Source organism: Podarcis muralis, chromosome 16, assembly GCF_964188315.1.
Source record: "Podarcis muralis chromosome 16, rPodMur119.hap1.1, whole genome shotgun sequence".
NCBI lineage: Eukaryota > Metazoa > Chordata > Lepidosauria > Squamata > Lacertidae > Podarcis > Podarcis muralis.
The window spans coordinates 23949981-23964214 of record NC_135670.1 but is presented as its reverse complement, the minus strand read 5'-3'; the positions used below and the strand labels follow the sequence as shown (position 1 = coordinate 23964214).

The 14234-nt window shown below is 46.2% G+C and overlaps 1 protein-coding gene across 8 annotated transcripts in view; it reads left to right on the top strand.

Moving 5' to 3' along the window:
• Positions 1 to 14234, top strand: part of GAL3ST1 (galactose-3-O-sulfotransferase 1) — a 43368-nt gene that overhangs the window by 18934 nt on the left and 10200 nt on the right. The window contains exons 1-2 of one of the 8 annotated variants that reach the window (XM_077920465.1): positions 13455 to 13541; positions 13697 to 13832. The exons of 5 other annotated variants lie outside the window; for them this stretch is intronic. Coding sequence is in view for 1 of the 3 variants with exons in the window: in XM_077920459.1 (XP_077776585.1) it covers positions 13317 to 13541 (225 nt within the window). In the remaining 2 variants the exon portion in view is untranslated. Of the gene's footprint in view, positions 1 to 66; positions 285 to 12704; positions 13542 to 13696; positions 13833 to 14234 lie in introns of those variants that run through there. 2 more of the 8 variants (XM_077920466.1, XM_077920459.1) reach the window with 2 other exon arrangements.

The following is a 14234-nucleotide window of genomic DNA, read 5'->3' as shown; positions in this document are numbered from 1 at the left end:
ACAGAGGGGCGAGTAAGGCAATGAGAAGAGGAGGGGCTGAGGAGATGGGAGATGGGTTGGGAATTGGGCTGAAGGTGATGTCTAGTAATAGCTAGAGATTGTGTGCCGCAAACTGACGTGCATTTGTGAATATTTCTGTGTATTTGCATGATGTGAAGAAATTGCACTGTGTGTACCTGCTCTGAGAAACTCTTTCCTCTCTTATTATTCGGCATGTTCCATGCTTAACGGTGTGGGACTTAGCCCTGGCGAATCCTGGCTGAAATTGAATCTTTTGTGCACAGGTTTTGCATTTATTTATTTATTTATTTATTTATTCCTCTACTTGCATTTTCCTGCCAGTTAGCAACCCAATAGTGCGCTTAGGTTAAAAAGAAAAAGTTTTAGACTGAATACCCAGAAGACCAAACAGGAATCGGGAAAATGGAGTCAGACTGGTTTGGGGTTTGGGTGGTATGGGATGTGTTTCTATCCTTTTTCAGCCATGAAACACGACAGGTTACCTTTGAAGCATATTGCCATCTCTCATCAACCCAGTGGAGAATGTGCAATTAAATTTATATCGTGCAAGCTTTCGTTTACTTTGTTTAGTTCCAGTTTACTGCAACTAAAAGGGATCGTCTTTATTCTTGTCTTTCCAGGAGAAAGTGATGTAAAATAGTGGTTGTTTCTGGGGCAGTGAACATTGCTGTATGAGTGGCTGTGTTTTGCATGTTTAAGGGTGTCATATAATAATCATAATGATAAACTTTATTATTTATACCCTACCCATCTGGCTGGGTTTCCCTAGCCACTCTGGGCGGCTTCCAACAAAATATTAAAATATAATAGCCCTTAAGATATTAAAAGCTTCCCTAACCAGGGCTGCCTTCAGATGTCTCCTCAAAGTCTAGTAGTTGTTTTTTCCTTTGACATCTGGTGGGAGGATGTTCCACAGGGCGGGCGCCACTACCGAGAAGTCCCTCTGCCTGGTTCCCTGTAACTTCGCTTCTCGCAGTGAGGGAACCGCTAGATTGGGGGGGGGGATGAATAAATGCTAGGATTTTTATTAATTTGGATATGGATTAAAACATAAACTGGAGAGCTGTGCCACCTGGCAGAGCTACAGCTATCAAGAGAACAATAAAGGCCATTAACAATACAAGGGAACTTCCCTCTTGCCCCCAGGTGTAAGAAGAGACTGGGGATTTGGGAGGTTGCCAGGGTAACTGCTTTGGGGGAGGGCAAGGGGTTTCTGGGAGAGAAGAGGAGGGGAGAGCCATCTTTGGGGAAAGCTGTTTGCGGTGCTCCCTCTAGAAATGACCATGCTATAAGATCTGCACTCCCTCCATGCAGACTGAAGGGAGGGATAAGGTGGATAAACCATATTTCTTAAAGCACGACAGTCTCCGCCGTGTCTTCTGTTCTCCAAAGGGGCACATGAGCTCTTGCCACCGCTTTGCAGAGAGAGGGGCAGGCACCCGGCTTTTGTAACAGATCCCATTGTACATGCAGTAGTTCTTTCTGACCCTCGCGGACAGCTACCATACTGTCATTGGGGCAAGAGGCAGGGACCGATTCTCACTTCTAGTAGAGAACTGCAAGTTCCTTGCATAAAAAAGGGACCCCCAGAACTGCCTGAGTGGCTGGGTCACTGCAGGTTCAATTCCTTCTGAAGCATATTAATTAACGGTATTAACCCTAAAACTGAACGGAAAGTCAATACAGAGGATGGGCAGTAAGAGTATGCACGAGAGATGTAAATCTAACCCTCGAGGCATATGAAATTCCATATTGGAGTATGTCAAGAGAAGAGACGCTTCGCTTCGTGCAGACAGGTATATTTGGAGGAGAGAGCTATCAGTGGCTGCCATCTATGATGCCTCCCACACTTGGAGTCAGAAATGCTTCTGAATGCTAATAGTTGGAAGCCACGGGAGGGGAGAGAACTCATGCTCAAGCCCTGCTTGCAAGCATCTAGTTGGCAAGAACACTGCAAGAACAGGATGCTGGACTAGATGGGCCACTGGCCTGATCCAGCAGGCTCTTCTTATGTTCATACTGGGGGTTTTTTAATGAGAAAATCAAAAAGAATTTTGAAAGGGGGGTTAATTTTTTAATAATAATAATAATAATAATAATAATAATAATAATAATAATAATAATAAGTGATTAATAATAGAAAGTGTGTGAAAATGAATAAAAAATGAAAACTAATGGTGTTAACGAAAAAGGGGGTTGTGTATGTAATTAAAATAATGTATTGGTGGTAATTTTGACTCACGGGCAGTTTTTATTTCACTACGGGGGCTGGATGCTGGGTCCCTGGGTTAGGATTAAGGTGGCAGTCCCAGGGAGCGGCCTTCGGTGGTTCAGGCCTCCTGCATGGACACCATTACAGTTATTCAAAGAAAAAGAAAATAATAATAATAATTTTTTTTCTGGCAAGGGAGGTCCCACGCTGCATTTGTTTTTCCCCGGGGTGGTCTACAGTGCACGGTTCCCCCCAGGCCGCGGCCTGCTCTTTTTGCGGTAGTAGCCGGGGACATAGGCTCAGGATTGGGCCAGGGCTAAGCTATGCAATTCCTCATGGCCTCCCTGGCCCTCCTGGTACCCCCCTACTGTTGGGAAACTGCCAGGGAGATATAGTCCATCATGGCCCCAAGCCGGCTGCCGAACGTCCATCGATCTCCCGTAGCCAGGCAGATCCAGCAGTTAGCGACACAAAGCCTCAGAAATAGTTTGCCACATTCCAGGCTTGTGCACACTGTTCTTTATCAGCAGAAACCACAGCCAGAAAGCTTGCACCGCAGAAGAGAGCATAATTTACAGACTTTATTTAGCGTTGAACAGAACAAAGAGAAAACATGACCGTTCTGTGTCAGTGTCTCTGACCGACTGAAATCGAAAGGAAACAGCAAGCATAAACATCCTGTAACAGGAAATACGCAGACTCTGTGACTCACAAGCCTGCTCTCTCTTAAGGTGGAACGGAAATATCCTAACATCCTCCCCCTTTCCGTGTAACCTGTAGTACCTGTGGTTCACTCAATTGCAACCTTTGTACATAAACCTTATGTTGTTCTCTGTTAACAACCTTAGACAACAGATCAGCAGGAATTTCATTTCCTGGCATGTAGGACACCTGAATCAGTCCTTTCTGAATACACTCTCTTGCACGATGTAGCTTAATCTGCAAGTACTTGGTTCTTTGCTTGCAACTCTCGGAGTTCAGCAAAGCCAAACATGATCTATTGTCTTGATACACTTGTATAGGACATTTCACAGAAACCCCGATGTCCTTAAACAGTTGCATCAACCATTCACAATCCATGAGTGAAAATGACAGAGTTCTGCTTCACAGGAACTTAGGCTCACTGTTGTTTGCTTCTTGCACAACCAGTCAAACAGGCAGTGGTTGTACATGTAGCATACTCCAGAAGTGCTTGTACCATCTGTGGTGTCACTTCCAAAACTTGCATCTGCAAAGATTTCAAGACCTCCAGTCTTCTGACTGGTGAACCTCAGCCTGTAGTGCATAGTCCCTTTCAAATAGCGGGCTATGCGCTTCAGAGCTTTCCAATCCTGAACCGTAGGATTGTTGGCATGTCTGCTAAGCAGATTACAGCTTACAGCTATGTCAGGTCTTGAACATCTGGCAATGAAATTCAGCTTGCCTAGAACGCATCTGTATAGCGTTGTGTCAGAAAACGCTTCAGCAGTACTATCTACCTGGTAACCTGTCACCATCGGTGTGTCTGCTGGGTTTGCATCAACCAAATTCAACCTGGTTAATACATCAGCAATTTTCTGTGTTTGGTGTACCAGAAAATTACCTGCTTGGTCCTTCTCCACCTGCAGAGAAAGATAGTTGGATACCTCACCAAGATCCTTCATGTCAAAGTGCTCCTTCAGCTGAGCTAGGGTGCTTTGATAGAAAGCCTGATTCTTCCAAAACATCAGAAGATCATCAACAAAACATAAACAATACAGTTTGTTTTGCCCCTCCTCCTTGACAAACACACATGGATCAGCTTTGCCCTGGTGAAAACCTAGAGAAAGCAATGTCTCAGTGAGTTTTGTGTTCCAACACCTGGCACTCTGCTTGAGACCATATAAGGATTTCCGCAGTTTACAGACCATTCCCTTCTGTATCTCCATCCCATCAGGTGGAAGCATGAACAGCTCTTCGTTCAATATCCCGTACAAAAAAGCTGTATTAATGTCGTGGTGGGAAACATGCAGTTTCTCCTCCGCAGCGATCTTGAGCATCAGCCGAATGCTCTCATATTTGACTGTGGGTGAGTAGGTCTCGTGGTAATCCTGTCCTGGTACCTGTGAAAAACCTCTGGCAACCAATCTGGCTTTGTGTCTGACAACCTTGCCATTCTGGTCTGTCTTGGCCTTGAAGACCCATTTGCTGCCAACCAGTCTCATACCTGGGACTACCGGTACCAGTTCCCAAGTTTGGTTCCTGTTCAAGGAATCAACTTCAGCCTTCATGGCATTAAGCCAAGGCTCAGCATCTTTAGAGGTTAACTCCTGAACCTCTTTGAAGCTTGAAGGTTCCCACACCTTCTCTGAGCTACTAAGAACAGCAGTTGCAGTCTTAGCAAACTCATCAGCAAATCTCTTTGGAGGTCTGCCTTTGGTCGCCCTTTCAGACCTACGTACTAGACGCAAGTCTTCTGGACTCATCTCCTCTTTCTTAGGAGAAAAATGACCAATGGTGAACAGTGGTTCTTCCAGTTCATTGTCAGACGCATCAGATGGTCTGACTGAGGCCTTTGCACTCTTGTAGTCTGCTGTGTCATCACTCTCACTGACATCAGCAGCAGCGCCGCCCAATGAACTGGAATCCGAACTCTCATCATCATCATCATCATCCTCATCCTCAGTTTCCTCAGCTTTCTCAGCATGATCTGCTTTCTCCACATCACCTTCATCCTCCTCTGGGTAACTCTGGAAAATTCCCACATTTTCCCCCCACTTAGGATTGTACTCAACACTCCTTGTGAACTTTATGGATTTAGAGTCAGTCATCCATACCCTGTATGCACCTTTTTCGTACCCCATGAACAAACCATGTGCCCCACGCTTCCCAAGCTTGTTGGTTTGTGGGGTGCGTACCCACATGTCAGAACCAAAAATTCTCATGTGTTTGGTGTTGGGTTTCTTGCCAAACATCTTCTCATAGGGGGTACAACCAATGGGTGATGACAATCTGCGATTAACGGAGTAAACCAGATTCCCTAAAGCCTCCCCCCAAAACTTATCAGGGAGATTGGCATCATGCAACAAGGTTTTCATTCCTTGCAGCAATGTCTGATTTGCTCTCTCCGCAAGCCCATTCATCCATGGCGATCTGGGGGTTGACATGTCATGCTGGATTCCCTTCTCAGTCAGGAAAGCTTCAAACTGCTGAGAAGTGAATTCCCCACCTCGATCGGAAAACAGACAGGAAATACGTTTACCGTGCACATTCTCCAACCAAGCACAGAATGCCTTAAACTTCGGAAACGCTTGCGATTTCTGCTCGAGCATAAACACATGAATGTACCTAGAAAAAGAATCAATTAGAACCATGAAGAACCTTGCTCCTCCTAAAGAGGGCGTAAGTGGCCCAACCAGGTCTGCGTGCACTAGCTGGTAGGGCTTGGAAGCCTGCCTGCTAGACTCTTTGCCTTTTGGAGCAACCTTCACCTTGTTCTCTGCACAAGATACACATTTCATGTGAAATTTACAGGGTTTGATGTTCAAACCTTCAACCACCTCTGGCATCTTGGCCAGTGCCTTCCAAGAGAGGTGACCAAACCTTCGATGCGCTTCATGAATGCAACCTGCATGAAGAACTTTGTTAGTTTGTGCAACACAACAAGAATCAGCATTAGATACAACAGCAGTGTCATCATAAGTTATATGGAACAAACCATCCATAAACTTTGCATGCAAATAGTCCTCTTTGCCTTTACTGATGACACAGACGCTCCTCTTGAAGGAAATCTGAAAACCACGTCCAGTAAGCTGCGGGACGCTCAACAAATTGCTTGCAGCTCCAGGAACATACAGAACATTACTGATGGTTGTATGCAAACTTGCAAGTTTCACAGTCCCTTCTCCTGCAATTTGCAACGTCCTTCCATCAGCCAGGTGGATCTCACCTTCCTGAGGCTTGAAGGAGATAAACAGGTGGCGATCCTTCGAAATATGGCGGCTGGCACCTGAATCGATAATAAACCTGCCTTTGGCTGTTGGAGCAGTCTTTACAGCAAGCAAACCCTTGTTTTCCACTGACTTGGGCTTTTGCAGCTTGCCCCCCTGCTGCTCCTGGCCAGCAGACGTGCCTTTAGCCTTTGGTGAAGCTGTGCCAGCAGACATAGCCTTGTCTTCCACTGGCGTGGGCTTTTGCAGCTTGCCCCCCTGCTTCTGGTCAGCAGACGTGCCTTGAGCCTTTGGTGAAGCAGTGCCAGCTAACAAAGCCTTGTTTTCCACTGGCGTGGGCTCTTCACCCCTCTTCTGCTTCGGGCCATCTGTAGGCATCTGTCTTTGTTTACCTTTGCCTTTCCGGCCTCTGCAAAGGCGATGACCTTGGTTCTCACGAGAAACAGAGCTCTCAGCTGCCGACTCCTTGGCTCCCTCTGGAGGCTGGAATGCTGCCTGGGATGACATCACAGTCTGCTCCCCCTGCAGCTTGCAACCGGTGCCCTCAGCATCCCTGCATTCACTCGCATTCTGGGAAACAGCCAGGACCTCCGATGCAGTCAAACTCTGGGCTGGGATGACTGACTTGTGAGCTTTCATCAAAGCATACCACATTCCACGTGCAGTGGTGTTGCCAGCCAGCGTCTTAATTTCCTCAAGAGATACAGATAAGACTATTACGTCAATCGCCTTCGAATCATCGGCTTTCCATCTCTCTGTCAGAGGAACTGGGGGGGCCTCAGATACAGTGTGCCACACCCTAAACTGACGCAGCAAACTCTCACACCATTTTGCCCAGGTCTGATAATTGTGCCGATTTAACTTTGGGCACTCAGCAGCTTCAGAAGCTTCAAAAGCGTGGAAAAACTCCATTCCAGCTTTTTACTTGAGCCGTGAGTCTTTTTCTACTTCAGAGACTCCTTATCTTGGCAGCCATTAATCACGAAGCCTCTTTGGCGCAGCTCCCAGGCCAATTAAGCCTTGCCGGAGTTCAAAGGCTCCGTCCGAGGTAAAACAGAAAAGCCTCCCTTTCTTTCGCTTTTCCCACTTCATACCTCTCAAACGCAGTCTGTTGCAGCTTTTACTCTCCTGTAGGTGCTGTGAATCTGGGCCCGAAACCTTGTTGTTGGGAAACTGCCAGGGAGATATAGTCCATCATGGCCCCAAGCCGGCTGCCGAACGTCCATCGATCTCCCGTAGCCAGGCAGATCCAGCAGTTAGCGACACAAAGCCTCAGAAATAGTTTGCCACATTCCAGGCTTGTGCACACTGTTCTTTATCAGCAGAAACCACAGCCAGAAAGCTTGCACCGCAGAAGAGAGCATAATTTACAGGCTTTATTTAGCGTTGAACAGAACAAAGAGAAAACATGACCGTTCTGTGTCAGTGTCTCTGACCGACTGAAATCGAAAGGAAACAGCAAGCATAAACATCCTGTAACAGGAAATACGCAGACTCTGTGACTCACAAGCCTGCTCTCTCTTAAGGTGGAACGGAAATATCCTAACACCTACCTCTCTCCCTTGGTAGTGGCTGCAGTGGCAAGCTGGTCTCCTTTTTGCCTTTTGTTTTCTGTTCAGCTGGGCTGTTGGTAGGGTGCTCCCGGTCCCGGTGGGGTCAAGGCTGCTGGGGGGGGGGGGCTAGGGGCTCCGTGTGGCCTCCCTGATTGTCACGTTGGGCACTCCTGGCCCCCCCCATCACGGCAGTGGTGGTGGTGGCGGCAGCGGTGTTGCCGGCGCAGGGAATAGCCAGGCAGCGCAGTTGGTGCTGGCAGTCCTCAGGAGCTCCACACAGCCATGACGCTCACCATCTTTCCTTGCCAGAAGTCTTATGTTCATATTGTTATGAATTTGTGTGAGCCTTGACTCTCGTAAATTCCTGGGTCTAGTGGGTGTTGGAGTTTAATGGATGAAAAAAGGTTAAGGACCCCTGACAGTTAAGTCCAATCGCGATTGACTCTGGGGCTGCGGCACTCATCTCTATTTACTGGCCGAGGGAGCCGACGTTTGTCCGCAGACAGTTTTTCCGGGTCATGTGGCCAGCGTGACTAAGCCGCTTCTGGCGAAACCAGAGCAGCGCACAGAAATGCCGTTTACCTTCCCGCTGGAGCAGTAACAATTTATCTTGCACTTTGATGTGCTTTCGAACTGCTAGGTTGGCAGGAGATGAGTGAAGTTCCACCCTGAGTTTTGAAATAGTGTGAAGACAGTGCCTGAGTTTTTGTTAGGAGGAAGTTTTAGCATTTCAGTTAGATGTGGTGTAACTGAGGGGGGAAGCGTGTCAGTCTGCAAGTGGTAGCAAGCTGGGGGTGGTCAGAGTATGATGTGGGCTGATTGTTTGAATTAGAGGCAGCAGCAATGGGAGAAACAGGACCCTCTTGTGGAGCGAATGCTATGGACCCCTCCTTCGTGGCTCAGGTTGTATAAATAAACCATATATCATAAAGATGGTGGTGGGGTACACATTTTTATTCTTATTTATTTATGATTATTGCTTTGTCAAAATAAAATCTATTTAAAAAATAAAGTAACACTAAAATGGCATTAGCATGGAGGCAACCCTCTGGTCATTATCTATGATAGTGTGTGATAAACTCCTACCTTTTAGGGTTACCAGAATGTAGGGGTGGCTGAATCTGACACTTCTGGATTCACTGTTTCTTGTTTTTCCAGTTCTCTACGGTTCCACATCAGTTTGAAAATTTTGTAAAATAATTTCTCCTGAACATTCATCAGAATTCTGGCGCAAATTTCTCTTCTTATACACATTTTTATATGCATTTTTGCTTAATATACACATTTTGGCAAAGCAATTTCCCCATGTATCTTGCATTTTTGGTGTGCTTTTTCACTAACGCATTCATTTCGATGCATAGTTTACCCTGCATTGTTGTACACATCTCCTGGCTAGAGAACTGCATTGCAAAATTGTGTGAATTTTCGAGGCTGCGTTTTGGTTTGTGTGGTGTTTTGGAAAGTGAGAGCTATATAGGTTCATCTTTAAATGCCAACTGAATCTCATTTGTCCCCCATCCGTGCCAAAATGTAACTTTTCCCCTCAATTATACACCGCAGAAGGAAACCAGAGCACAGAAACTAAACGGGAAGGAATTCAGTGACTAAAGAACAATTTAAAGTGAGATACAGTAAGAGCATTTTTTAACCATGTTGATTTCATTACAAGCGATCAAAGTATGACATGGAATACAGAGAAAGGAAATCAACCCACATGGGCCTTTGATTGATTAAATGCAGGGAGGGGGGAGACCCCACAGTCTCCACTGTGCCTCATTTCAAAAGGAAACATGAACCCTGGGTAAGTGCCTGGACCCCTGGAATCTTGCACCACCCAAAGACTGGGGTGGTGTCAGTGGCATAGCGTGGGGGGCGGGCCGCAGCCCTGGGTGCATTTTTTGGAGGGGGTGCGATCAGTTGCCCCCATGACAGGCTCCTTCATTGCCGAGACAGCTTCCTCACACCCAGCCGCAGCTCCACTCCCGGGTCAGGTCTGACTCAGGGGTGGAGTGGAGGAGAGATGGTGGCAGCGTTGCCACCCCTCTCCTCCACTGGGCTGCGGTGTACAAGTACACCCACATCCCGCTTTGTGATGAGAGCCTCGGTGGGCTCCCTCTGCCCCCTGCCCCCCTCAGGGACACACCCCATGCGCCCACCCCAGGCAGTGGTACCTTATGATCTGCCACTGGGTGGCATGAAATAATATATGAAGAAAGGCAGCCAAACTGGAGGTGCCACAAAGCTCTAGGTCAGGGGTCAGCAAACTTTTTCAGCAGGGGGCCGGTCCACTGTCCCTCAGACCTTGTGGGGGGGCCGGACTATATTTTTTTGGGGGGGGGAATGAACAAATTCCTATGGCCCACAAATAACCCAGAGGTGCATTTTAAATAAAAGGACATATTCTACTCATGTAAAAACACGCTGATTCCCAGACCGTCCGTGGGCAATTGGGCCTGATCCGGCCCCCGGGCCTTAGTTTGCCTACCCATGCTCTAGGTGGTCTCCTGTGTGCCAAACCAGGCAGTGGCTGGACCTCCCTTCTCTGCCCCGCAACCTCTCTCTCTGTCTTTCTTTCCCCTCCAGTTTGTATCAGGTTCCCAGTTTTTTCTGTGGATCAGCCTCCAAGGGAAAGGTCAACATAAAGACACTGGGATGCAGTGTTGAATGTCAAGAAAGAATAAGGGAGTCTTGTTACCCAGTTCAGGATCTATTTACAATTTCCATTCATTATTCATTGAGATGAGAATCTCAGCTACATAATGCAGCCAGTAGCACCATGCATCCATTCCTCAACCCTAACTTCTCTCTTATGCATGCCATACATTTCAAGTACACCCGAGGAACAGTAGTTTATTAAGGGTGCTGGGAATTGTAGCTCTGTAAGGGGTAAACTACAATTTTCTTTTTCTGGATTATTGGAGGGGGGGGGTAGAGGATGTGCTTTATGTGTACTTTAAATGTATAGTGTGCCCACAACTTCAGACTGATATGGAGAGGGTGCTGTTGGAAGTAAGCCCATTCTTGGGAGTTTGTATATGCACAGTAACATTCCAAATTCGGATGCTGTTCAATAAATTTGCACACAGCTCATATGCCAAATCTGAATGCTTTTGAGTCACTAAAGAATTTGCAATTATTTTGGCAGGAAATACCGTATTTTTTGCTCTATCAGACTCACTTTTTCCCTCCTAAAAAGTAAGGGGAAATGTGTGTTCTTCTTATGGAGCGAATGCAGGCTGCGCAGCTATCCCAGAAGCCAGAATCATAGAATCATAGAGTTGGAATAGACCACAAGGGCCATCGAGTTCAACCCCCTGCCAAGCAGGAAACACCATCAGAGCACTCCTGACATATGGTTGTCAAGCCTCTGCTTAAAGACCTCCAAAGAAGGAGACTCCACCACACTCCTTGGCAGCAAATTCCACTGTTGAACAGCTCTTACTGTCAGGAAGTTCTTCCTAATGTTTAGGTGGAATCTTATTTCCTGTAGTTTGGATCCATTGCTCCGTGTCCGCTTCTCTGGAGCAGCAGAAAACAACCTTTCTCCCTCCTCCACATGACATCCTTTTATATATTTATATATTTGAACATGGCTATCATATCACCCCTTAACCTCCTCTTCTCCAGGCTAAACATGCCCAGCTCCCTTAGCCGTTCCTCATAAGGCATCGTTTCCAGGCCTTTGACCATTTTGGTTGCCCTTCTCTGGACACGTTCCAGTTTGTCAGTGTCCTTCTTGAACTGTGGTGCCCAGAACTGGACACAGTACTCTAGGTGAGGTCTGACCAGAGCAGAATACAGTGGCACTATTACTTCCCTTGATCTAGATGCTATACTCCTATTGATGCAGCCCAGAACAGCAAGAGGGATTGCTGCTTTCACTGCACAGCGATTCCTCTTGCTGTTCTGGCTTCTGAGATTCAGGATATATTTTTTTTATTGTTTTCCTCCTCCAAAAACTAGGTGCGTGTTGTGGTCTGGTGCATCTTATAGAGCAAAAAATACGGTAATTATTATTAATTATACCCTGCCCATCCGGCTGGGTTTCCCCAGCCGCTCTGGGCGGCTCCCAACAGAATATTAAAAACACGATAAAACATCAAACATTAAAAACCTCCCTAGACCTCCCTAAACCTTGCCTTCAGATGTCTTCTAAAAGTCAGATAGTTGTTTATTTCCTTGACATCTGATGGGAGGGCACCACTACCAAGAAGGTCAATTGATGGGTTGCAGCCTTAGCAAGAAGTTTAGTTTGATTGTGAGAGAAATTTTATTCAGTTCACATTAAAAGGAGAATTTGCACTTGTCGCAGGGAGGGAACCACCAGAAGGCCCTTGGTGCTGGACCTCAGTGAACTTGGGACCTTCCACATAAGGATAATCAAGAGATTATAATTTCTGGAGCTGTAAGGGTCTTTGGATTACTGTAAAAGTCTCTGAGTTTGTATAATCCCACTGTTTACACTTAGCAAATGATTTGGCTGCTGTGCAGAAGGAAGGCTGTTGAGCTATTGGGACTATAATAGACTCTTATTATGTTCTTAACTTGGTCATTGGGATTGGCTATGTACACACAGTTGAAGTACACCCCCCCCCCCCGAACCCTGGGAGTTGCAGTTTGAAGGCATTGGGAGTTGTAACTCCGTGAGGTGTAAACTACAGTTTCCAGAATTGGGGGAGGGGCTTTAAATGCTTGGGTCCTGCTTATGGGCTTGCCGCTGGTTGGCTACTGCAAAAACTAGAATAGATGCTGGACTAGAATAATAGAATTGTAGAGCTGGATGGGACCACGAGGGTAATCTAGTCCAACTCCCTGCAGTGCAGGAAACTTTTTGCCTAGCATGGGGCTCAAACCCACAACCTTGAGTCTCCTACTGTATATGGGCCTCCTTTGGCTCCACTCAGCAGCATTCTTAAATTCTTAGACATTTACACTAAAATGCTGACAAATTGTCATGAGGATTTTTTTTTTTTTTTACAAAAATTAAATGCAGATTGCTGTAGAAAGGTGGAGCACTGAATGTCAGGCTGGAAAAATGAGAACCCAGTTTATCGAAATGAACAGTTCTCTCCGTTCTTAGCTGCCATTCTGCATATGCCCTAGAAACCTTTGACTCCTTTTTACATGACCGGGCCAATAATTGGGGCTCTTGCCAGCATAATGGAGAAAAAAAGCGTTGGCTTCAGCTGGATACCTTCACTTTCAGGGCAGCTCCAGGTGCATGTTAATGCCTAAACGGAAACCTAATCAGTTGCCAGCTGCTATCCCACAAGCACACGCTGCCGCCCCCACTCCAATTTGGTTGTTAACTGGACCTCATATGATAAAAGCCTTTTTCCAGCTGGCAGCACCCGACCGTCGAACAGAGGTCGCAATATATTTGCTAGCCTCTAGCAAAGTGCCACTAAATGCTTTTACCCTTGAACTGGACTTGTAGCGAAAGATCAGACTTTTTGCAACCAGGAAAGTGACATGAAAATGGACTGGGAAACGGGGGGGGGGGGTGACACTTGATCTGATGCTGCATCATTTAACCTCCCCTCCAACAGATTAGAATGGAAGCCCATGAAATAGCCAACGTAGGGCTTACCCACACTTGCCTTTCCTCCACGATTTCCAAGAATGTACAGCTCCATAACCAAGTGTTCTTTTCTTCACCCCGGGAAACCATTCCTTTACTGCTCAATCAGAGCAAACAGCAATCCAAGAGAAACCAAATTGCTAATTATTGCACTTCAGCTTTTAAGAACGTGTTTTTCTGGGGAAAGCTCCGGGGCGGAACAAAGAGCGCTCCAGCACAGAGCTTTAAATCACAGACTTGTGCCTAGAGACAGTGTAAGGCAGAAGGTAAGTGTGGATACGTGTGTAGTCTTATCTCTCTGGATGAATGTGCTCTCTTTCCCCCTCTAGTTTCAGAAATGTCAGAAATCTCTCATCTGACCTTTTCTGTCTCAGCTGGATAACTTTGCTGGTGGGTGCTTTTGTGTCGCCATCTCTCGCAGGCTCCTACTCTCTAGCTGGAAAAGGTGAAATAAGTAACAAAGAGATCTTTTCTCCCTCACTCTCCCTGGACTTTCCGAGGATGCCAAGGCAAACAAAAAGCTCTGTCCTCCTTAGATTGTCTCTCTCACAAAGCCGGTAATAATTAGCTGATGGATTGATTTTATTTACACGCATGATGCTGGTTTAGATTGTCTTCCTTGTCGGGTTTTGTTTTGATGTATAGATTTTGATCATTTTGTTGTAACCATTTATTTGCCTTATATATTTATCTGTTCTTTAATGATGTGGGGGAATTAAAATGTCTTTTTGAAGAAAAGATGAGGGCTGAAAAATGGAATGTAGGAAGGTGCCTTATACCATGTCGGCATATTGAACACCCCCCAAGGAGTCCTGGGAACTGGAATGTATCCCTCACAGATCTATAATTCCCGGCACCTTTAACAAACTACAATTACTAATATTATGGGGGGAGGATATATGCTTTAAATGTCTGGCATACACACAGGCTCAGTGCTTCTCTATGCTGACTGGCAGTGG